The 26,524-nt window shown below is 37.8% G+C and overlaps 1 protein-coding gene across 1 annotated transcript in view; it reads left to right on the plus strand.

Moving 5' to 3' along the window:
- The window catches only part of MAN1A1 (mannosidase alpha class 1A member 1), a 151,808-nt gene extending 125,608 nt beyond the window's left edge, over nt 1-26,200 (plus strand). The window contains exons 8-12 of the mRNA XM_059828836.1: nt 2,902-3,017; nt 15,975-16,194; nt 17,017-17,189; nt 24,444-24,559; nt 25,913-26,200. Of these exons, the coding sequence (XP_059684819.1) occupies nt 2,902-3,017; nt 15,975-16,194; nt 17,017-17,189; nt 24,444-24,559; nt 25,913-26,039 (752 nt within the window). The 3' untranslated portion in view covers nt 26,040-26,200. The remainder of the gene's footprint in view (nt 1-2,901; nt 3,018-15,974; nt 16,195-17,016; nt 17,190-24,443; nt 24,560-25,912) is intronic.
- Nucleotides 26,201-26,524: the final 324 nt, after the last annotated feature.

The raw sequence follows: 26,524 nt of genomic DNA on the forward strand, positions 1-26,524 counted from the left end.
CGAAGTATGCCTGTCGTTTTAGAAAGCCTTCTAGTCTGCTACACTGTGAGGCTTCCTTCAGGTCACCATGCCACATGCGTGCATAGCCATTGACTCTGGCTGACATGTTGGTATAAACTCTGACATCCATTTACAGATCTAAGAGATGTCTGCCCACTTGTTACAAAGCTGTGCTCAACCGACATGGGTAAAGCATTGAAACCTCCCACTGGAACTTAGTCCTCCAGCAATAGGCACTGTGTTTGGTTAGAAAGCCACCTCAGCATCTGTAAGCCTGGTCTGGTTACCTCCTTCCTCGGCCTCAGTCAGCCACAGAAGCTCACCTTTTTGGTGAGCTACATGAGAGCAGATCTTTCTAGTGGCTGATGCCGTTAGTGGCTCTGCCTTATTTATTTTAAAGAAGTCAAATACTTACTCTGCCTTACGGCCTTTGCCGTTTCCCTATTTTTAATATAATTGTGACTTATGTACTTCTCGTTCACATTAAATGCCAGGAAAATTTACAGTTTATACCAGCTTTGCTTTCCAATACCATGTAGTATTGACAAAGGAATAGCTTCCTGCACATGCAAATGATGGACATAGATGTTGATGCAGGTCAGCCCCTAGCATGCTGAAGCAACAAAAGCAAATTCGATTTTGCTGCATCTCTTTCAATTCAGTTGCTTCCATTTGCAGACGCTGATTTTTTTCCCATAATAGAAGATCAGAATGTAAGACTTAAGAGATGTTTTATTTGAGATTGCTTTTCTAGGCTCTTTTCAGTTGATTACAACAGGAAAAAAAAAACCCTAGACTCTTAATTGGTGCAAGACAGAAGTATTGTCTCTCAAACATCAAGTGGGGAGGGAGGAATAGTTTCTGAACATCTCTTCTCTAGCAGTGCTGTAACTGTGAAGGACACTGCTGGATCACTGCCATTGTTCCTGTAAATTCATTTAGCCCTTGTTATTTTGACAGTAAACTGACAGTGATTTGCTGCAGTGTGCGTCAATTGGATTTGTCTACTGCAATAATGTATATAATAACAGGGCTTATTATTGATGAAACTGTGCTTGTGCTATTTAGTTTGCAAATGTCAGAGGTTTCTATGGTAATTTATTTAGGAAACCGTAAAGGTCATTTAAATGCTGCTGTTCAAAGATCAGCCTTCGATCATAGAAAATGTTCTCATTTTTTTAAGAAGCCTCTTTTCCTTTTGGATCATGAACATTTAATTATATAAATGGTGTATTCTTTCCAGAAATTTAATATATCTCATTCAAAAGAGGAGGGACAGGGAAGAAAGCTGTTTATAACCCAGGTTTGATGGTACAATGTATTTGTTAGGCAGAAGAACAGGATATGTTTGGAAAACTGAATTATTTTTTATATGTTAGAGGCTAGTGGAGGAAAAAGACACTGTTAATAAAGTTTGAATTGAAAAAAGTATATCTTCTACATTTGCATGGCTTTGCACCCTATTCAGAAGGTGAAAGGAGGCATTCCATGAAGGGAAGATACTAAGGAGTTTAAAAATAAATTCTCTGTGTTCTTTTGAATTCCACCAACGGAGGCATAACTTTGAAGCTAAGATCAGAGTTAGGTGTTGGGAAGTGTGAGCTCTGTACCACTAACGCATCTGCATCTTGCTTTATGAGCCTGGATTACCCCATGTGTGTTTTGCTTTTCTCATGCCCAGAATTTTGTGGTATGACTCACAGACTTGCTGCGTGATATATGTAACCGTATCTCCATCCTGGATGTCTCGGGTGGAATTAGCGGACCCCTCCCTCGCTGTAAAATTGACAGTTATAAATGAGTAGTCCTGGTAAAGCACTTTGAAATCCTTTCACTGAAACTCGATAAATGCCAAATCCCTTAATGTTACCATGCAACACCAACTTAAAAAACAAAATGTCTAGCTAGTGTTCTTAGTTTAATGGTGCTTAGAGAAACACTTTACATACATACGTTTATACACATAGTTGTAGTATTTCATGTGTTTAGGGGATCTATGCTGAAATCATGATAGCCCATTAAAATTTTGCCAAGAATCTTTTAGGCTCCTGGAGAGCAAGTGAGTGCACCCTTGTGCAAGCAGCTGAGAGCATCACTGGCTTTCACATCACTAGTGCAACTGGCATCGAACGGTCTGACTTGTGTGGTGTTAGTGTTTGCAGGGTTACGTCCTAAATGTGTGCAGTTGAATAATCACAGCATCTGTAGTACCAGATCATTTCACATAGTACATGTAGGGCAGAATAAAGCAGTGTGACAGCAATAATCTTCTGTAGATGTGGCAAAGTCTTTTTTTTTCCTTCCAGAACTACTGCTGAGTTCTGAGAGCAGCCAGATGTTAAAAAATGCAGTATTCTTTTTAAACATATGGGTCGGCATTTTGAAATAACATTAAATAACTTGAAATTCGACTCTGCAGTAAGGAACTAAAACATTTTGGCCTTTATTATGAAGTGACTTAAATGGAGCATTAGTGAATAAAAGAGCAAATAAAAACAATGCCTGCATGTTAAGAGGGGAAAGCCTTTATCAAATTGGAGAGCACTTTCTATTTTTTGTCCTGTTTTTAGAATAAAAAAGAACTTAGATTAACACATTTTTCTATGGTATAAACTACATGAGTTAGACGTTAAACATAAACTCTTTTTTCTTTGCCATGAAATCCTGTGGCACATTGTGGATATTAGATAACTATGGTGCTTTAGCTTGATGAAAAAGTTAGCAATTAAAGAAATAATTCTCTGTATTTACCAGTTAAGTTTTTTCTCAGGTTCTAGGTTTACATTTATTAAAGATTGTTGTAGGAAGAGATCATTAAATGCACTGTTTCAAACTGTAATTGTATTTTATTGCCCAGGCTGAAGATGAAATTGCTGTTCAATCTCTTTCTTCCCTTTTAAGATCACGTCTCCATTGGAGGGCTTGGGGATAGCTTTTATGAATATTTGCTCAAGGCATGGCTGATGTCGGACAAGACAGATGAAGAAGGCAAGAAAATGTATTATGATGCTGTTCAGGTAAATAAGATATGTAAATCTTCCTTTCCATAATAATCTAATCTATAATAATCCTAAAGAGGCAGGCTCTGGGGGCAATGTGAGAGATTTATGTCTTTGCCACCACCGTGTGGTTTTTTTTAAAGAATTAGTTTCTCTTTTTAAAAGACTTCATCAAATATAAATGCTAGAGGAATACAGATACTGTGGGAAAGGGGAGAGTCTTGAAGTATAGCTATTTTTTTCCAACTGCAGTACCGTCAATTCTCTCTGATACTGGAGGAGAAAAGTATAAAATATGCAACAAAAAATGCATCTACCAAGTAGCTCTCAGATAGAAGTTCAATTCTTTTTTCCTCAGTCTTCCATAAATATATTCCTTTTGTCCTTTTTCCTTATATCTAGGAGGGAGTTCCTCTCTTGTGTTTTGACCTCGTATTTCAGCCATTAGAGTATTTTGATTGTGATCAACACAGGGATCAATATATTATGGCAGATAATTATAAACTAAAATAGAAGTTGTTGCACAATGACATTCTGTTACAAGAGGCATGTATTTGCCAGCTTCTGTGAAACAGACAATTATTCAAATTGGACACAAGAGAAAGTTCTGAAAAATCAGAATTGTTCGTACGTATATTTCTACGTGGTGTTTTATTTATGATTCTTCTGGTCTTCAGTTTGCTTTGTTATTGATGGTATTTCCTTAATATGCTCTTTTGGGAGCAATAATGGTTTTGTGACACCAGATTGAGACTTGAGAAGTATTAAGTTTAAATTCATATTTACAGGCTTTCCTTCTGGTCTTGGGCAAATGACCTATTTTCTCGGTTCTTTGCTTTCATACATATGTAAAAAAGAGAGGATAATATTACTTCTTTTTTTCTCATCCTTTCATCTGTTTTGACTGGAAGCTCTCTAGGGCCAGGACTTTTATCTCTTTTTAACTGTATGTATGTACAGTGCCTCTGTAGACAGCACTTTGAGATACTAAGCAATATCTGCCTATTCTTTCATACATCTGGAAATGCGCTGTCCCTAGGAAAGAGATGTAAGTCTCCTTTTACTTCCCATACCACAAAAAGTGGTGACATTAAAAAAATACAACCCTGGCTCATTGCAACTATCTTTTTTTTCATTAGAGAGAAAAGTCATATGTGATGATTTGAGGGAGGGTGTGATCTCTGGTGGTAGTAAATTTGACGACCAAGTATCCTCTGCAAAGAAAATCCTGCCTTTAATTTTGTAAGTGCAGATTTGGATGCAATCAGCTTCATTTTCACTGCTAACATGGTTTCAGCTTCCAGGCAAAAGGTGGATTTTAAATTAGGTTTGAGTGCATTTGAGGCTATAACATAAGAATAGTGATACTGTAATAGCTCAGCCATTAGGTTGGCAGCCAAAAGGAGAGAACAAAGTGTCTGATAATATGGTATCAATTCATCTTACCATGGAAGGCATTTTGAAGCACCTCAAAGCTGCTTCTAGTCTTCTACTTCCACTGGTTTAATAACGTCAGGTTTTTCTTTTAAATACACTCTTGCACAGGGTAAGCGCTAGCGCATAGACGCGTGCGGTAAAAAAACGTGCTTTTGCTAGTACAGCTATTCTGGAAACCACTGCAGGTAGAATATCCCAAATGCGGTGTGACCATCACCCTTGTTGGCAGGACCGTGAGCGCCTGGCCTCCTGTCCTGCCGGGGAGCAGCAGGGGCGCATTGATCCCAGCTGATAACAGAGTCCAGGAGAGCCCAGTGCCTCGATGGCCAGCGCTGGGCTGCTCCTACTAAGGCTGAAGGTTCACCCTCCCCTGACTTGAGCACAGCTGGAGTGAGGTACATCAGGAGTCTCTCTTGGCTTATGCCACGCGAGCTGGTGTGCCGTCCCATGTCAGCTGCACGGTGACAGTGTGCCTGGGTCCCTCCTGATCCAGCCCGAACTGCCCAGCCGGTGAAGAGCTACCTGCCGGTGGCTGGTCACTGGGGAAGAGGGCCAGGAGCACTCCGAGGTGTGTCCATGTGGGGTGCAGCAGCATGGCTTTGTTTAAACTCACACCTCCTCGGGTACAAAAGTTGTTGCAGGCATCCTGAGGTCCCAGCGGGGAGCAGAAGTGGTGGTGGCCACCACACTGAATGGCCAATTCTTCCTGCTCGCGATTGAGCTGGGGAAGCAGAATTGCCTGGTCAGCAGCACTACCGAATGTGGCAATATCAAAGACAGGGTCTGAGCTCTGCTGTATATGACTAGATTTAAAGTACCTATTACCTTAGTATTTTTTAGTAGTACCAGCTCTTAAGCAGTCCAAGCATCGCATCTGTCCAGGATATCAGTGTTTGAGAGGGCCAAATATTGCTAAATATGTGCTAGATTTCACCATGCTGCTGGTTGAATGCTGTTTCCAGTATTTTCTGAGCGATGGCATTCATGTTCTCTGTTTTCTATACCAAGGTACATCTGTACCAAAGCTGAAAGTGTACATGCAGCATGTTGATGTTGTAATGTAGCTTGTTCAGAAAACAGCAGGGAAGTTGCAGTCTCACAGAAACTGCAGACTCTGTGGGCCCCACTGAGATGCCAGGTTCTTCACCGGAGTAGCTAGCCTGTTTTGAAATCCATCCTGCTATTGGCTTTATTGCTATTGATCCTTTACTTATCTAAATTAAAGCTAATTTAAGTGTCTGCACAAGCTGCAGCCTTTCTTTATGACTAAGCCTACACGGTTTGGGCATTCTGAGTTTGCTTCGTATTTTCTTAGATAAATTTCCCCCGACGCTTTCAGAATCTTTTTAAGACTACGCCAAAGGGAATGGCATGATTATTCCTGGCCGTTTGGTCCAGCGCATACCCACCAAATTCTGAAAGAGAGATGTGAAGGTTTGAAGGTTTGATGCCTAATTCAATATCTTCTGCTATCCAGAAAGCACAAATGAAAATACATGGTGAGTTACAGTTCACTGTGAAAAGCTGAAATTTATTTAGCTAAAGCTTTGGGGTTAATTCTTACATTGTTCTGTATCATACAAAAAAAAAGAAAAAAAGAGGTCTTTCTTTTAGAATTTTTATAGCACCTGTAGATTGTTGTATGGCTTAAGTTAAAAGCAATAACTAAGTTGTCAAACTAGATTTAAAAACTTTTTCTGCTTGCCATGAATAAGATGTGTATTTGGCTGATGCCATTTAAAGAGTTTATTTCTAATGGGAAGAGGGACAGAGATAGTCTTGTTTTGAATACCAGAGCATAATATGAACGTATTTATAAGGCCTTCAGAGGGATTCATAAACTCTAGAATTTGCACAAAAAGACAAGTGAATGTATTTTCAATGTAAGTTATTTTTCTCTGTTGAAAAGCAATGCATATAATGTCCTGTTTCACGTAATACAGGAGCTGAGAGATCTTCTTAAACTGGTTTCAATGGATAGCATGCAACATTTAGTTACAGAACAAACATGTATTCAGCCTTTAGTCATATTTTGAGGATGTAACTGCCCATAAAATAATCTTAGCAGTCTTTGCAAGTATCCAGGACAGGAACACAATTGATCTCTGAGACACAATTGAGTAGGCTTGGTAAGAGAACATGATGGTTTAGAGCAAAAAAGGGCCTTGTGGATTCACTTATATCTAGTCTAGCAACAGCAGTGTCACAGGCAACTGCATCAAATCCTCCCCTTTTGAATGTGTCAGCCCTCATTTTCTAAGTTGAAGGGCAATTTTCCCACTACTCCTGTTAATAGGTTGTCTCACACTCGATGTCCAATGGTCAGGTATCTTTTCCAAATTTTCCCATTACATTTTTTTATGGCCATTGCTGCAAGCTTTCTGCATCTTAAGTATTTCTTCTCTCTCTCTCTGACACTGCCTTCATCCCCTCTTCAGTGCATTTCTAGAGAAGTGGCATATCTAAAGGCTGTAAAGAGAGCAGTAACTCGGCCCAGAAGAACTTCACAGGAAGAGGGAGAATCCCTTGCCAGCACTTCCCAAGCAGCTCGGTTCAGTGCAGCCCACGGTGGCCCCGTGGTATCAGAGAGGTAAAGCAGCTGCAATCTGCAGTTTTACCTTTAGACAGGGCAGTTCACTTTTAGATATTTAGATTGTTTAATTTTTCTTACTGGGTAACAACTGCTCAGAAGATTGTATCAAGAAAACTAGTGATCTCCGGAAAACCTAGCATGTGGAAGTAGAAACAATGGAAATAGCTAAAAGAATAGGTGTTGTGAAGTAGTGCCATGGCCGTTTTCTGCCAGATTTCAACAGTACCCCTGAAAGTCAGCCTGCTTCTAGGCTGGGTTGTGCTATTAAGGAATGCAGTAACCTTTTGTGGGTATCAAAAGGCAAAAAAGTAATTTTTGTGCTCAGGATTTTGAGTATTCAGACAGAAAATGTATAGGATCACTTTTTAATTTTTTTATAATTTTTTTTTAGCATATTGCTAACTTTTGAGACTAGCCTTGATATACTCAGTTTGTACTCTGCCAAAGGAAGCTATATGGTTTTGATTTTGTTTGGGGGGGGGTGTTGGTATATTTAATTATTAGCATTAAGTAGGGAATATTTTTCAGAGCTGTCAAGATTTCAGCCTTTCAGATAAATAAAACAAATCCATGTAGACTCCTTTCTCATTGAAATGAGGGAGAGAACAAAGTGTTGTTAGCAAACTGAAAACATGATATTGGCAGATAGGCCCTTTTCATCTCCAGAGTTTCATGAGGGTCTGTTTAACTGTGGTGACAGTCTAGTGGCGGGTCTGTGCTGATGGCAGTTTCCATTAAGTTGCTTGAAGTGGTTTGCTTTGTGATCGTAGTGATCTTAAAAACTACATAACTGATGTGGACAATGACAGATCTGCAACAACTCAGTTAGAGTAGTTTGTCATATTGGGTAAAGCCAAAAGTATATTAATGAATTGAACATTCAATACTTGAGCACTTCTTGGCATTGAAGGAAATACGTAAATAGGGCAGGCAGCGTGGTGCACTAGGAGCCCATCTTTGGAATAAAACAGTTGCTGCAGGGGACCCAGCATTCCCACTGCATACATTTGGGGGGGGGGCAAGGTATTGCCTATAATGTAAATGTGTGAAAATGAAGAAATATGCAGTTTGTTTACATATTTTGTCAGCTGTCATGTTTAAAATATTTATCACCCAGCTGCACTGGTGTTCTGCATGTAGCGATAGTTTAGCTGTATTATGTAGGAACACAAGATTCATTACGCTTAACAGACAAGAACATCCAGAGGACTCGCTGCTCCTTTTTATTCTCTTCGCTATACTTCCCCTCTTGACAGGAGTTTTGAGGCTTTCTACAACTGCTTACAGAAAGCATCAAGACTGAAGAGAGGCTTCTGCAGATTTTTAAATTGTTAATGATTTACTTATAACTTCACAATGTCTATATTTTGGACTGCAGAAAGTACTTATTAAAATGTTTGCTTGTTTATGGACTATCAGGAGAAGCAGCAAGCTATAATGTTGTTAGAACTCTTTAAGGAGGATTTTAACTAGAAAAGTCCTGCGAGAGAAATTGTCCCCTTTTTGCTTGTGGCTTTGCTCTTGTCAGAGCAGCCTTACTACTTGTGCTATTTTTGACAGCAAAAAAGCTTGTCAGGAGCAATAAATATTCTAGAATATTCAGGAAATACATAATGTAACATTCTGAGAGTGACTTGCTTTGATTCATGCCATTCCATTAATACTGTTTTAAGAATATGAATATATCTAGCCTTCTGGTAGCAGACAGCATTAAGTACGTTTACTGCAAGAGCCCTGGTGCTCTTAGAGACACTAATAGATCTATACAGGGGAAAAAAAAAACATAAGTAGATTTTCAGACGAAAGTAAATTATCAGCTTTCCCCTAGAACTTAATCATCTTTTTAGTGATCAGATGGATAGGTATCATAGTAGTTAAATGCTTGCCAACGTTTCCATTTTAAAAACTTAGGCATCTCCATTATAAGCATTCACATTTCATTTCACATGTAAGCTTGTCTGTATATCACATCTTAACTCCAAAAGCAGTAAGTGCCTTATTGCTTTCAAAATGTTTCTTATATATTATGTTGAAACACATGAAAGTTATTCTGTGTTCAGATTTCAGTTTTGATTTTTAAAGTGCAGTTTAGTAAGCAGTGAGGACCCTCAGGATAAGAAGATGCCTCTTCTTTGGCAGAAGTATTTAAATAAATTGTAACAAGGGCTTGAACTTCCTAGTCCATCCTAGTTTTTCTGACTGTATGCATTCACGTGATTCATGCAACTTTTAATACGTAGTTAAAACCTGTATGAACAATATTTAAGAAAACAGAATCAACTAATAAAGTTTAAAAAAAAAGTGCAATGTTTTTCTGCTATCTCCAAAACAGCTGTAATAATGGAGCAATGCAAATCTTAAAGTTTTCATAACAAACTCATTGGAATTTTGGAAAAAGGATAAACTTGATAAATTATGAAGATTGCTGAAGAAAAATATCTAGTGCATTAGATCAACTCAACAGAGAAAACATGAGGGAAGTAACTTAAAGGCAAGAAAACAAAAAGGCAATTGACTTAAACTCACAGCATTCAAAACCACAATAATCCTGACCTGCCTGCTGTATGCTGTTTCAAAGCAATGAAATGTATTGGTGCAAGCCATAAATATTAAAATAAATAAGTAAGCAACTGACATTATACATCTTTGAATTATTGGAAATATCAAGTGGTAGAATTCTCTTTCATACTCGCTCTTGCTTCAAATCGTCAAAATACTGTTTATGAAGAAGATTCCTAGGGGAAGAAAAAGATATTAGAAGTTTGGACTGAGATAATTTATAGTGCTTTGTTGTAAAGAAACCTTCAGAGTTGTAATTATCCCCAAAACAAACATTATATACTCTGGAAATTTAGAACTAGGATCGTATTTTTGAAGTTTCAAATTTATTAAGGTATGGAAATATGCAACTATGACTCGCAAGACAGTTTTATCTCCAGCTACAGTGACATCTTGAGGTGGGAAGTGAAACACCTGTTTTTTTGTTGTCAAAACAGCAGTAGTCATTGAAATTCATTAATCACAATTAAAGAGTTATTCTAAAAGGAGAGGTAAAACGCCTAAGTGCTAGAGGAAGTAGAACTGCAGTTTTACATTGCATTTTGAGGTTTGTAATTTGTTATCCCTGCTCCTTTAGCAGAGTTAACTTTTTTGTGGCGCATGTTTATTTTGAATTGAGCAACTTTGAGGTGGAGAACATTTTTCCTGAGAAGCCTACATCTGTGTTCTGTAGGCATCTCATTAATATTTTTATTACCTGTCAGCATAATCCACCAAGATAATACCCTCTATTAAAAATAAGCTTGTTGACTGGGTTTTTTTACTCGTTTGAACAGTGAGATGACTTCAGTTCTGTATCTTCTATGTTTCTCTACAAGCAATCCAGTGCAACATCCTAAACAACTCAAAGGCTGAATGAAGGACTTCCCAATCACAAAATCAAGTCGGAGATTGAGGGAATGGGGTGGGTGAAGACAGTATTTAAGTGGTGTGAAAAGCTTAAAGGCAAATGGGTATTTATTAGGAGGGTCCACTTCGGCTTAATTTTGCAAGTGTAAGGACTGGCAGTATAATGTAAAGGCTAAGGAACAGGATGATAAGCAGAGAACACAAAATACAATTGCCTTAAAAAAGGGTACTGGAGGAGGAGGAAATTAGGTTGGGAAAAATTGAAGAGTTTCTCCTCTGTGCTGTCAATAACAGAGATTACACACACATGCAATTTGCAATCCTGTAACCTAAACAATTCATAATGTCTCATTCACTGCAGTTCTTCCAGTGTGACAGATAGGCAAGGGCATAATTTTAAGATGCAAACTCATGAGAAAGATGCCAGGAGTAATACAAGGTGCACTTGAGTCACAATTCAAACCGTAAAAGGGGACTGTTAGTGTTTCTAATTGAGTGCTCAAGCATTTTTACAGTTGTTGTATAGAAGGAATAATTTCCCACAAGATAGGAAAAAAAGTAATTTAGCTAAAGGCTTTATTGCAGCGAGGACTGTAAGCAGAGCCTTACATAAAAGCACAGAAAAAAAATTGCAAGGAACTGTATCAGCCGTAAAAGTTAGTCTGGCTGTAAGAGCTTGTAGGTACATAGTAAACCGTATGCCATATCAGCTTTACATGTAGTAAATTTCTTTCTTTAAATATCTGGCAAATGTTTATTTTCCTTTAGTTTCCCTTCCTTCCTCTCCTTTTTTGTTCACTACAGTCTAAAGTCAAGTTGTCTCAATTATTTTTTTTTAATCTTTTTTTTTGGTCACTCCCAGGTAGCATCTGCTATTGCTCCCTTTGGAAACATACATTTGCAGGCACTTTTTCTTTGCGACCTTTTATGTTACACAGTCTCTCTGCTTTACCTTGATGGAGAGAAAGAAATTACTATTTGAATTGCAGAAATACATTCTGGAAAACAGTAACATGAAATTTCCATTTACTTAGAAGAAAAACTGTACCGGCTCCAAACAATTATGCATCAATAAAGTATTTTCAGCTAATCAAAGACCACATTCTTCTAGATTTTTTTATTATTTGCAGATACTGTGTATTGGTTTATATTGAGAATATTCATTACAATAAAATGAAATATTAATCTCTATAGCGATAAATATGACACCACCTGATCTGCAAGTAGTGCAGGAAGGATTTATTCATAGGTGGGGACCAAGTTGTAATAGAGCTGTAATTCAAATAAATGTGTCCCTTTTTTAAGTGTAGATAATTATATCAAAATAAAAGTAAATTGATTCTAAGTATGAAATTCAGAGTTAATTCTACCAAACAGAGCTTTCACTTGGGTGGATCTTCATCACCATACTACCTATTCTCCTTTTATAATAACTTGTTTCACTAACTTGAGTTCCCTGCCAGATCTGTGCCCACAGCACTGCAGAAAGCAAGTAGCATTTCGCTATGGGGTTGTATCCCTGCCTTCTCATCCTACTGCTTGAGTTCAGAGACCCTTATTACATCTTCGCTTAAACTGATAGTATTTCTTCCTCATCCTAGTACTTTCTCAACTTTGTGTTCAACTTTTTTTATACTTAAAACAATTGCTTATCTATTCAAGCTCGTGATTTAATCCTGCTCTGGACCTCAAGCTCATTTAAAAAATGCATTTCTTTCAGAAAGTTTAGTCCAGCCTGATGGCACTTACAACCTTTGTGAAACTCTCACTGAAAAATATTTTGATGTAGTTCTCACAGGAGTACATACCATTATATTATAACAAAAAAAAAAAAAAAATCAAAAATTTGAATAGCAGTTTTTTTGAATTTCCAATAGATGGATGGATGATAGACGGCTTTGGTACTTTGGGTATAGATTCAGAATTGATAATTGAGAGAGTACTGTTTTTTGTTTATTGTTTACTCCGAAAATACTTCATTGTACTAATGCATTATACAAACACTTTATTATTCCAGAAGTAGTGCTTTACCAATATTTGAAAGTAAATTCTGAAATTGAACTACAGTTAGGTTGGATTTGTGGGGGAAAGGGAGGTTTTACCACATATCTTAATGCTGCAAATCCTGTTATTGATATAGGAGTTCGTAATTTCAATGAATAGATTCATCGATCGTTAATGTTGGGGAGTTTCTCTTCTATGTTGCACTCATGCAGGTTTAAGATGAAAAGCATTTAAATTTTTGAGGCTTTCTAAATATGCTGATTTGTTATAACGATAACTTCTTTTTTTTTTATGTTGAGTTCCTGAAACAACTGGAACACACGGAACAAGGTCATGCACCTTTGGTACTGCAAATTTGTTAGCAAGCCTTTGGTGAATGTTGTTTCAGGGCAAGCGGCTAGTCCCTCTATTCTCAGTTGGAGGGTACTTGAATAGTGATAAGAGAAGGGAATCCTATTTCTGACAAAAACAGTTTGTCTAGCTCAGACCGAAAATGGCCCCTGAAGAAACTTCTCAGATTTCATTGAAGCTTTTGACAGTCCCACTGTAAGCTCCCTGGCAGCGGTTTTGTGAGCTCTCCTGGTGCACCACCCAGTAGCACAAAAAGAGCTACCCCCCCTTCTTCCGCCTTTTCACGCTTTACAAAAGCTGTTTGGTTGAGGTCAGTTTGCTTAAATCACGTAACTTCAACGAACTATTATTACTTCATATAACTTCAAATGAAGTTTAGGCTTCACCAAGTTAGAGTATTTGTTTTCCTGTCTTCCAGAGTAAGAGTTTGTTGAGTGCTGATGGACTTGCAAGTTCGGCACACTTGGGCTTATGGCTTCTGAAGGTTATTTGTACATAGGAAGATTATTTGGATTTCATTTCTAGGTATAAATGATTAGTTACCTAGCATGCCATTAATAAGAGTCTATACGTAGGTATAAGTATTATCTATCACCCAGGGCCCCATGATTGTACAAAGTCTGACAAGGCAATTTCAGAGTCAATAATATATCAAATGATTACCTAATAAAAATAACTTTAAATAAGACACATCAAAAAAATAACTTTAAATAGGCATATGTACTAGTTCTTAATAGAGCCCATTTATAAAAACAAGATGATTTGCTTTACTAAATATGAGTAATTAATTTGGAAATATATTTTTATTTTGTGACATTCTTAGCATCAATTAACATCAGTTTTTTAGTTTCTTAACAGCAGTTTGTTAGAAAAATTTTAAAATTTCTCAAATGGAAGTCAGCTTTTTTCAGCTTGAACTTTAATCTTGAGCCAAAAGAGGGGAAAAAACTCTGAAAGACTTACTGGTATTGCAAAATCCATTTTCATACTACCAAGAATCTACCCTGGTCTAGTTACTATAGTTCTGAAGGTACATGATTACTGTTATTTCTGTCAGGTATAGCAATACTTCATTTTGTCTTTTATTAATTCTTTACTAAAAAAAATGCAATATAGGTAAATCTAGTCATCAATCTATTTTTATATTTGTTTATTTTTTAAATAAATTCTGACTCAACAGCTGAGTGACCAGTAGAGTTATCAACTATTGCCAAAATTGTTGATTCGGTGGCATGGGGATACCATGCTGAAAGTTTTAATGAAATGTAATTAAATTAAGAGTTTTTCATTTCTGAACTTGGTTTTAGGTAGCTAATTTTTTAGAATGCCTAAGTAGTCTGAAAGCTATTTCCCACAAAATTGTTGTGTGTTTTTAACAATAAGACATCCTATTACAAAATATAAACTGTTTAAGAAAAATCAGAACAGCACTCTGAAAGATTCTGGAAGTTTTCCAATTATTTCTGTCTTCTCATAAATTTTACCTGTTTATGCATTAATACATTTTGTAGCAGGTTCTTTGAAGCCTGTTCTGTCAATTCTTTAATTATAAATTCCAGTATTTTATACCCAAATCAGCACAAAAGACATGTTTTAAAGAACATTATTTTTTTAAAAAGTACCTAGATATTCCTCTACTTGTTTCCCAATCTGACAGAAAAGCTTTTTTATATGCACTTGGAATACACGACCACCAATTAGCTTGACACCAACTTGGCCTCTGTAACTCTCTCATCTACCACAGTGGTGTCTGTGGTTTGGATGCTTAAGGAAACTGTTTTCCCACCTTTCCCCTTTCATATTTAATTCCTCTTTTAATAGGTTAAATTATGCAGGATTTGTTTTAAGTACAGGAATATTCATTATTTATTGCTGCTTTAAAATTTAGGTATGCTTTTCAGTAGGTACTAGTGCTAAAAACATAAAATCAAGGAGGAAAGAAAGGGATGGAGGAGTTTTCTGAGCCAATAATGGGTCTGGAGGTGGGCAGAAAACATACTTACTAAGTGCTTTGCACTAATATTAGTGGAAAACGAAGTGTAGTTTTCAATGTGACATTCCTGGCACAAAAAACTACTTAGTGAGTAAAACTTGTACAATTATTCTGCTGATGCTTCTAGTTTAGACTAGATTTTTCATGCTTATAAAAACAACTTTTGCAGATGTTTAATGGGAAGAAATAACTACAATCAATGCCTTCTCTTTATAACCCCTTTTTTTTTTCAATCCTGACTTTTTTTGTTAATAGTTCTCTGTACTGATATTTTATTCATGGTTTTTCTCTTGTATAATGCATGTTGAGTACTGTTTCTGGATCTTATGATTTCAACAGAATAAACCAGAATACTGCTGGATAACTGAATGTATGATAGCGTTGTTCGTCTCCTCTCAATGGAGAGGGTAACCCTTTAAACCCTTTAAACCCTTTAAAGAGTAATATCTTACTTTCTTTGTGGGCTTCTAATTAATGTGCTTTTCTGCATTTCCTCTATTGTTTTAATTCTGTTCCTCTCGTAAGGAAAGGTTGTTTTGCTGGATTTCGTAATCAGTGACTGTACATTGCTAATGGCACCATCTTCTAAATCTCTCTAGGAGATTTGTATGGTTTTATTCTGCTTAGGTTTTTTCCAGACCCTATTCTTGATTGATAACTACAGAGGAATTCAGTCTGGGGGGTAAAAACTCATTGGACTTTGGGAATGCCGTATAGACTCCGAAACCTAACATCATTCAGTGAACTCACTGAGTCAGGTGTTTAATTGCGTATAATTGACATGAAATTACATAAATAACCACATCCTTTAAGTCAGAATTACAATGGGAAGTATAGAAGCTGAAGTGATGGCTAACCACCATTAAAAGTGAAATTACCTGAAATTGCTCTGAATAGAAACGGAGAGAAATAAAGAATTTAAAAATGGAATTGTATTTTTTAGGTCCTTCCAAAATTTTTATAAAACGTACTGCGTAGATTGCTCAAAGTTGTAGCAAAATTAAACATCCTTACTGATGTATGCTAATCTGTGTTGGTTTGGCTGCGCTTTGAGGATATGCTAGTTCATACTATCCATTTTACTTTATAAGCAAAGGCAATATGGAGAAAAAACAACCAACAACTTTGTCTGTGTCCTTCGTGCTTTACCAAATGGCACCAAAGGGTTTGAAATCATGTACTTTTGCAGGCCATAGAGACCCATCTCATTCGCAAATCAAGCGGGGGGCTGACATACATTGCGGAGTGGAAGGGTGGACTGCTTGAACACAAGATGGGACACCTCACTTGTTTTGCTGGAGGCATGTTTGCTCTTGGAGCTGACGGAGCACCTAATGACAAGACGGGCCATCACATCGAGCTTGGTGCTGAAATTGCTAGGACTTGCCATGAATCCTATGATCGTACAAGTAAGTACTGTATTGCAGAGTTTAGGTTCACAGTTTGACTTTGTGAAGGCAGCCGTCAGTATTTTTGCGTAATGCTGAATGAAAGTTGAATGATGGTGAGAACTCTTCATCCTTTCTGAGCAAATGATGCTTTGCTCTAAGAGTAACTTTAAGAATGGCTGCTCTGTTTTGTAAATAATTTCTGTGCACCTGAATCATATCTACTGACTCTAGTAATTAACATGACAGGTTTTTTGTCACTTTGCCAATTTCTGTTTAACAGACTGCAAATAAGATAGGGAGCCTGTTCATTTGTGCATCAATATAGCTATTAATCATGTTTTATGCACAAAAAATTATTTTAGTCTCAGTTCTGTTGGTACAATGCTGCAAACAATAGAATTGCTCAAAGAAGGTGGATTTCTGTGCAGCAAATTTCTTTGGATTCTTTAATCTTCTTATAAAAATAACCCTGGCAGCGTTTCAGGTCCCAGAGTGTATTTTCCAGTTTGATATGGGAAAGTAAATATCCTCCTTTTTTAAGCAAAATTTCACATGTTGCTAGTTACATGAAGTCTTCCAGAATGCAGATGTTAGCATCACTGTTCAAGCTGGAACTGCTGTTTAAAGCATTGATGAAGAACATCCTACTCTGAATTATTTACAAAATATTAAAAACAGGAGGTGCTGCAGTCAGGAGGTGCTGCAGTATCTTTCAGAAATTATATACCTATTGGGTAACCTGGCTTTGTGCCACATGAAAGGATAGTTGATTTGGTAGGTTACATAATTTGAAATGTTTTTTGATGCCTTTATTTTAGCATGTGTTTTTATATTGGCTAGGCATGAAACTGGGACCAGAAGCCTTCAGATTCGATGGTGGTGTTGAGGCCATTGCTACAAGACAAAATGAAAAATACTACATCCTACGACCAGAAGTCATAGAGACCTACATGTACATGTGGCGGCTCACTCATGACCCAAAGTACAGGCAGTGGGGATGGGAAGCTGTAGAGGTAACGTTCTATTTGACTTTTTTCTTATTAAATCCTAGTATCTTGTTAAGTGACCTATTGAATGATATCTGGATATTGTTTAGCAGTTGGAGAGTAAATATTTATTTTAAATCAGCAATATCAACTCAAGTTTCCACAGATTCATTTTCTAAATAGATAAACTAAGATCATTTTGACAAAACTAAATACTGCTGGTATTGTATATTAGAAAAATACCTTGTGATTTCTCCTTAAATACTTCTCAGATGGGGTCATATTTGGATACACTGCTCAAGATGCTGAGTATTGCTGCATGTGAATGGAAAGTGCAAACGCATGTCAAATTTGAGCCTTGAACATGGGAATAAGTTTTATGAGGTGTATTTTCAACAGTAATTGTTTGAAGTTGGTTTTAATTAAGGTGATAAGGCCAAGGTGAAGTAGTAAATAGTACTAAACATTTAAAAAATGGGTCACTTTCAAAAGGCATAGGTCATCTGGACTGAACTCCATTAATGATAACAATCTCTTCTAGATTTAAATTTTTGTGTCCCACTAGCCGTTGAGCTTCAATCAGTCATGCTGAACCTAGCTATTTGAGTTTGTCTAGCACAAGCCTTCCAAGAGGGCAGCTAGTGTATACTGCAAAAATTGGCTTGCCAAATCCATTGTTTCCCTTATTTCAGTGGTTAATCACTCTTACTGTTAGAGATGAGAGCCTTTGGATTTATCGTGTTTCATCCTCCGGGTATGGTCCTTATTACATTTCTAGAGTTCACTTATTTTCTCCTCACATTGATGTTGCCCTTGCTAAATTATCTGCGTTTCACTCTTACTTTGGAATTTCTAAGCAGACTCAGATCTTACAGGAGATACAGGAAGCTGAAGAACATTATTTTTGTGCCTTTGTATACTTAAGAAAAATGCAAAAAAGAAGAAAACAAAACTCTGTGTAGTATTTTGTTCACAGTCACCTCTCCTTTGCAGAGTTATTGCTTTCCAGGATTTCAAAAACGTCCTGTTTGTTAGTTTGCCCAACACCTCTTGTTTCTAGGAGTGTATGATTTTAACTTTCTTGGACAGGACTACACCACTAGTTGTAGAAGGTTGCTCTGTACTAAGGGAAGAACATGTAGTCTTGTGTCATCAGTTTCTCATCCTCGAGGGACCCTGCCCGAGAGCTGTTACTGGGTTATGATTCCATATACCTGGCTGTGACATGACATCTGCCAGTTACTTGCCTCCCTCAACAGCAACCAAGATCTGTAATTGTATTCAGTATTCACTGTGTGAGATACTGAACGTATCTCAAATATTGTGCAAATGTTATTAAGTGTTGTGAAAAAAAGAGTCTTTCAAGTTTAGTAATTAGATATTCTTGAAGAATGAAATTTATGGTAAAATCTGCTTTCCATAAAAGAATAGCTGCTAGCATTAACTATAATTCTACTCTCTAACTCCTCCTTGTTTGAATATTCACAGCAATTCCATATCTGCAGTCAACACTGTATTCAGCTAGGTAGACTGTAGTTATTTAGGACATTTTATTTGCCTCCCTCAGATGTTGGCTCTATCAGCCCTGAAACAATATGCTTCTGAGTTAATGATTCCAAGTTCTTTTTATTTAAAACCTCTAATTTAGAGTGCTGTTCCCTTACTTTCTTCTTCGCTAACACCACCCATAGGCACACATTTTACTACTGGAATCTTCCCAGGCAGATTATAATTGGAATATTTACAATGGCTGTTTATGGAATTCATCCCACCAGGCTTCAGCAATGCCAAGTGTTCCTTCTCCAGGAGATGTTTTTCCTGACTCATTGTTGCTGCCCACACTGATAACATTGTTATAAACAATTGAAATGTTTTCCTTATTATTATTCTTTACCCTGTTTGTTCAGTTTGTTTGTGTTTATTTCAAGTTTGTACACTCGTTTACCTTCTTAGTGCTCCCCATGTGTTCCTTGTTTAACATTCTTGTGGTTACTCTCGTCTGGCTCTAACGTAGTTTTATTAGAGCCCCTGTGTGGGAGATGCAGCTGGTCCCATTCTATACAGGCCCATCTTCCACTGTCCTAATGTGCAGTTGCATGTTTCACAAAACCAAATCTTACAGCTTCACAGAAGTTATACAGGCAGTTGTAGGTTTCAAATCTTTTTTCTCTTCTTCTTTGATGTTTCTAGCCTGTACAGCCCCACCTAATACTGTATTTTTTTGTTCCAATACAAGTCATGAGAGCTTACCACAACTATTTCATAAATTCTGCTCCCTCTTCCTCCAGAGAGCTTGTCACTCCACCCTTTTGTTCTTGGGGAAGTCCCTGACCACTGACTATGGTTGGTTTAACTACTAACACCTGTTGCACAAAGAGGAAGCTGAGATTGAAACAAGAAGACGGGGGCAACAGACTATTTATTTTTGCCCAAAAAAGTTGTTCTTCAGGTGTTTCATGTCCATTTTCAACTCATGACACTGGCAATAAGAACTCATTAGGTTTGTTTCCCAGTGCCCTTGTAGCAGAAAAGAAGGCTGCTCTATAGGTCATGACTTTTAAACTCTGCAACAAGTCTATTAATTCTTTCTCTAACTTTTGTAGACTAAAAGCATGCTCTAGCCTCTCCATTTTAGTCTTTAGAAACTTGCTTTCCTGCTTTAATTTGAGTCCAAGATCATTCTGTATGTACTTCAGCAGTTGCAGAAAATGCAGTTATGACCAACAGCAATATCCACTGTTACTGAGTCAGAAAGGTTTTATCAACTTGAAAGTCTCCCTTTCTGCATTATAAATGCAGCATGTATTTTAAATTCACAGCACTTCTTTTGTTTTTTCCCTTTATGATACCTTGAGACTGTCAGCCAGTTTTCACTCCACTTGATGTTTTCCATTACTCTAGCATAACTGATCTTAGCCACCCTCATTTTCTGAGAACTACTAATTTAAAAAGTGTTTGATTGTTTCTTCCCACCCACCACTATCCCACTGTCAATGTGAATATCACTGTACTCTGAAACTGCAGGTATGGGCACAAAAGGCACAAAAGTTAAAGGAGGGTGACAACCAAGAGCCTTTTTATCATACTAATGCCGCATGTGAATATCCTGTTCCTTTCGTTAAGTGGAAAGTAGCTTTGAGGCGTAAGAGACTTCATATTTGCATCAAGTAGATACCACCAGATGGCTAACAGGGAGCAAGTTAACCTCTTAGTTTCCATCAGAGCAGTATGTTCAGGTGCCTGTACAGTATCTCCCTACAATGAACTCATAAAGAAGGCTCTAACTACATGTTAGAGCACATAAACCCCAAATGCAATTTGCTTTTATTTTACCTCACCCTGTTTAGAATGCAGATGTTTCCTTGAATAATAGCCTTATCCTTCAAGTTCAAGTTCTCCTTCTGCTGTGCCTTGGAAAACAGAATCTTGTGTTTGACATTGAAAATCCGGACACAGATTCAGCATTTTGAATTCACTGCAGGTTGAAGTAGATGAGAGGGAAGGAGTACCAGCCAGGGGAAATTACTTGTTTAAACTTAAGTATATTTGTCGCTTAGTAAAAGTGTCCAGGAAAATCAAAGAACCTAAAGACGCATAAGAAAAGACAAATAGGCCTGTTATATTTTAAAGGATCTCTCCTGGAGAAAACCCCTTTTAAATAACAACAGGCAGCTTACTCTCCAGTGAAAACTATGGAGAGCCTGATATGCAAGCTAAATATATGCAGATAGCTACAGGGACTCCAGCAAAAACAAGGACGTTTAAGATATCTACTCACAGAAAAACACAGATCTTGAACAGCCTTTAGAGCAGGTGGAGGTGATGGATACCTCAGTAATTATTAATGACTTTTAGTCCCATGTCTCATCAGAAAATGCTTATTCTGCCTGTTTGCTTTTTTTAGACATATCTTCTGCCTTTTCATAGCTTTTTGTGCTATGTGGTTTGAAATGCAGCATCTTTCCCTAAATAGAATCATAGAATGGTTTGGGTTGGAAGGGACCTTAAAGATCGTCTAGTTCCAACTCCCCACCATGGGCAGGGACACCTTCCAATAGACCAGGTTGCTCAAAGCCCCGTCCAACCTGGCCTTGAACATTTCCAGGGTTGGGGCATCCACAACTTCTCTGGGCAACCTGTTCCAGTGCCTCACCACCCTCATGGTGAAGAATTTCTTCCTAATATCTAATCTAAATCTACCCTCTTTCAGCTTAAAGCCATTACCCCTTGTCCTGTCACTACATGCCCTTGTAAAAAGTCCTCACCAGCTCTCCTGTAGGCCCCCTTCAGGTACTGGAAGGCTGCTATAAGGTCTCCCCAGAGCCTTCTCTTCTCCAGGCTGAACAATCCCAACTCTCTCAGCCTGTCTTCATAGGAGAGGTGCTCCAGCCCTCTGATCATCTTCATGGCCCTCCTCTGGACTTGCCCCAACAGGTCCATGTCCTTATGCTGGGGGCCCCAGAGCTGGACGTAGTACTCCAGGTGGGGTCTCACGAGAGTGAGTAGAGGGGGAGAATCACCTCCCTTGACCTGCTTTTCACACTGCTTTTGATGCAGCCCAGGATATGGTTGGCTTTCTGGGCTGCAGGCACACATTGCTGGCTCATGTTGGGCTTCTCATCAACCAATACCCCCAAGTCCTCCTCAGGGCTGCTCTCAATCCATTTTCCGCCCAGCCTGTATTTGTGCTTGGGATTGCCCTGACCCACGTGTAGGACCTTGCACTTGGCCTTGTGGAACTTCATGAGGTTCACACAGGCCCACCTCTCAAGCCTGTCAAGGTCCCTCTGGATGGCATCCCTTCCCTCCAGCGTATCAACCACACCACACAGCTTGGTGTCACCAGCAGACTTGCTGAGGGTGCACTTGATCCCACTGTCCATGTCACCAACAAAGATGTTAAACAGCACCAGTCCCAATACCAACCCCTGAGGAATGCCACTCGTCACTGGTCTCCACTTGGACATTGAGCTGTTGACTGCAACTCTTTCAGTGCGACCATCCAGCCAATTCCTTATCCACCGAGTGGTCCATCTGTCAAATCCAATTTAGAGACAACGGTGTCATGCAGGACAGTGTCAAAAGCTTTGCACAAGTCCAGGTAGATGACATCAGTTGCTCTTCCCTTATCCACCAACACTGTAACCCCATTGTACAACGCCACCAGATTTGTCAGGCACAATTTGCCCTTAGTGAAGCCATGTTGGCTGTCATCAATCACCTACACATCCTGTAATCATTTCAGTGGTATTTGCAATAACTTCAGAAATGGAGAAACTAGTTGTCTTCCATCTCTCTGTCAGGGGTTCGATAAGGCTCCAGGTATTTCTGCCTGAAAGCTGTTGCTCCAATACCTCTACAGCAAGCACCATGTTTCAGAGTAGTGTGGTCCTGAGCAAATGTAATAATCCATCATGCTTACCATCATTTTCATTGTGAGAAGTTGTTTAGGGCCAAAGAGTATTTTCTGGATTTGTTTTTGAATAATGAGTTGTTTTAAATGTAATCATGTTAGATTCTCTTTACTCCTTTATCATACTGCACAATACCAGAAAGTTATTATAGAATCATAGAATCGTTTAGGTTGGAAAAGACCTTTAAGATCATCAAGTCCAACCGTTAACCTAACCCTGCCAAGTCCACCACTAAACCATGTCCCGAAGCACCTCATCCACGTGTCTTTTGAATACCTCCAGGGATGGTGACTCCACTACCTCCCTGGGCAGTCTATTCCACTGTGTTACCACTCTCTCAGTAAAGAACTTTTTCCTAATATCCAGCCTGAACCTCCCCTGGTGCAACTTGAGACCATTTTCTCTCGTCCTATCGCTTGTCACTTGGGAGGAGAGACCAACACCCACCTCGCTACAACCTCCTTTCAGGTAGTTGTAGAGAGTGATAAGGTCTCCCCTCAGCCTCCTCTTCTGCAGACTGAACAACCCCAGCTCCCTCAGCCGCTCCTCATGAGACTTGTGCTCCAGACCCTTCACCAGTTTCATTGCCCATCTCTGGACACGCTTCAGCACCTCAATGTCCTTCTTGTAGTGAGGGGCCCAAAACTGAACACAGTATTCAGAATAAGAAACTGAACACAGTAAAAAAGCATAAGAAAAATGAAGAGGCTAAGAATACTTTCAATCTTGTTAAATAGGTCAATTACAAAGAAAAAAGATTAATTAATATTTTTAAACAAAGCAGTGATAAGAGAACTAATGTTCAAATAAAGTATTGGATAGCAGTCTATTTAAAGATGTTATGGCTCATATATAGGCATATAGGTACCATCTTTCTAATCCAAACACCTGTCTAAAATAAAGAAAAGCAGCAAAGTTTATTAAATAGTATAACTGTATATACCTTCTACACTTCCAGCATCAGGTACATGTTTTTTGCCCTTCTGTATACAGCCTTCATCTGATCTTTTTTCTCCTTCAAAATTAGCTAATCGTATAGAACATTCCTGTGGCTAGAAAAGAAATTATATTTTTAAGTGTAAAATAGGAATCAATCATCTGCTTTATACCTTTTAACTGAATACACAGTTTGGAAACTAGTTAAAGAAAAACACATTCTTATTCTTACATCTAAAACAGGTTGCGTTAAGTCCAGACACATACTAGCTTTCCATCTACTCCTGTGTAACAGACAAAGCTTTTTCAGAAAGATATCAAAGAAAAATAGTGCCTACTGCAGAAATTAAATTCAGTCACAGCCCAATATCAGAGGTTTCCCATTGAAAAATGAAATAATTGCAAAGAGAAACCAAACAACTTACATAGAAAATGAGAGTGTCCTTTCCTTTTTCAAAGCTACTTACAGGAGGTAAGGAAAAGACTGCTCTTCATTATGGCATTCAATTCCATCACAACATTTTTTTAAGCACTAAAATATGGCCAAGAAAGGTATATGTGACATGATCTCTGAAAGCTGACAGACAAGCCTGTAGGAGAGAGGCTATTGTTATTCCTATTAAAAAGAGGAAAAAGAAAATAAGTGAAAATCCATATATCTTTACATCCATGTAGCTTTCCTTCTGGAAACTGGTTTGTTTACTTCTTTTATTAATTTATCATTTTGCTTCTCTTCCTAAATGTAAAATTAGACATGTGTGCCCATGTCTTCCTAAAAACAGTTTTCTATTTAGAGCTTTATCTAGGTTTCAGCTGTTTATTAAAAAATTTGTGACAGGTTTTTTTGGCTAGTTTTATTGTCAAACAAAGAAAAACTGACAGATGATTCATTTTGTTAATTCCACTGTCTTTTTTCTTTCCCTCTCTTCAGGCACTGGAAAAACATTGCAGAGTAGATGGTGGCTATTCTGGCATTAGAGATGTTTATAACAATCATGAAAGCCATGATGATGTGCAGCAAAGTTTCTTCCTTTCAGAGACACTCAAGTAAGTTAAGAAAGTTGGCTTTCATTAATATGAAGTAGTTCTCTATCTATCATCTTTACAGATGTATTTATCATTAGTACCCTTGACATTCACGTAACAAAATCTGACTGAAATCGTAGAGCTTTTTGTAAGTGATGGGAAGGCAAATTGCCTATTTTTTTCCTTCTATATCAATAAACTGAATTCTATGACTTCTGGATATTATCTTTACTTTTGATAAAGATACTTGATAGTCTTTGTTGAGAAATTACATCTCCTAGCTTTGATAGGATCTAATTATATATGTCAACGCTAGTGAAACAAATTGACGTGACAGAGGACTTACCAGGCTTGTATTGCATACTTGTTGTTTTAAAACTGCGGAAAAAGCAAAAAGAAGTCAACTTGCATGGTAAGCTCACATGGCCTGTTAAGAGGAAAAAAAAAAAGCTTTCATTATCTATCACTGTCTTCTAAGTTTTTAATGAAATAAAGGAAGTTTTGCCTTGGTCTCTTCATTTTGCTGTGCAAGAAAAAGTTGCAAAGACCAGAAAGAAGAAGTCATGCCATTTCAACAGAAAGTGTAATACTCAAGTAAATGAAATACCGTAAATACATTTATATACATAGTGGCATTTTTTGGAGATAGTGTGCTGTCTCTACTGTACCTTTTAAATTGGCCTATCATAATTAGACCCAGAAAAGCCTTCAGGGAAGGATGGTGATTGAGGAAAAAAATAAAATTTCATTCGCTAAGCGGACTTTCATCCCTAAGCTGACTTCAATAATCATGCTACAGTAGCTACCAACTTGTATCATGACAATAAATAAAATGTTGGATTTGTTTATTGGTTACTGCTGGGTTTAATAGGCCCTGTCTAAGTAAATGGCTGCCCAAGCTACTGGTCTAGTGGTAGTTTTCTTCTTTAAAAATCCTAAGCCAGAGGTTGTTCTCAGAAGTAAGATACGATTGGGCTACAATATTTTCATTCCTACACCTTGATATATGTGGACATTCAGGAGGACAAAAAGTAGTATGGTTGTATATTATCAAAACAATATGCAATAAAATTACTGAGGATGAAATGGAAGTGGAAGTGGACTGATATTTAACCTTGATAGCCTAAACTTCTTTGTCCTCTATCAGGATAGAGGCATTCTTTTGTTGGTCTCCAGTTACTATTGCCCTTGAGTCCAATCTGAGTTGAGTAGCTCCAAAGTTTTGTGCAAATCATTGTGATGCTGGGACTGACCTGGTGTTCTCTGTTTGGTCAACTGTTTCCATTGACACATTCAGATATTTATGTTTTCCTGAAAACTATTGTAGTTTCTCTTCCCTGATGTGGTCATATTTCGTGCTTTTTTTCTTGCCAGGTACTTGTATTTGCTGTTTTCTGAAGATGATCTTCTTCCATTCGAACACTGGGTCTTCAACACAGAGGCTCATCCTCTCCCTGTTCTTCACAAAGACGATGGAACTGAAGAAGAAAACCAGAAATAGATGAAGATTAACTTATACTTTGTTTCATTCCTTATGTTTCTTTCCAGGAATTGGGCACATGATTTGGTTTTAAATTCCTGAGTTAAATTTTTAAATCAAGTGTTTTGCAGTCTGTTTTCTTGAACAGTAAATATTTATGAATGGACCCCAACTGATTATGATAAAACTTCATTCCTCTTATCCAGCTGAACCACTTCTTAGAAAAGAAATAGAACATCTCTCCAGATTTTGTTAGGCTGCAGTGTCATCTTGGCCAAAAAGAGCAGAGGGTCTGCATGTTACTTGTTTTCTGTTATGCTTTTAATTTGACTGCAAAGTTCTTTTCTCCTCTGTGAGGAGATGTCTGCTTTAAGCTGTAATATTTTGCCATGTTGCAAAAAGCCATATTGAATTAAGTATAAAGAGCTTTTTTCTTTTTTTTTGTTCTATGTTAATTTGTTTTGTGTGTCATCCAAGACAAATCTTGTGACTGTGACAGCCTCTTC

The sequence above is a fragment of the Gavia stellata genome, chromosome 2 (assembly GCF_030936135.1).
Source record: "Gavia stellata isolate bGavSte3 chromosome 2, bGavSte3.hap2, whole genome shotgun sequence".
Lineage (NCBI taxonomy): Eukaryota > Metazoa > Chordata > Aves > Gaviiformes > Gaviidae > Gavia > Gavia stellata.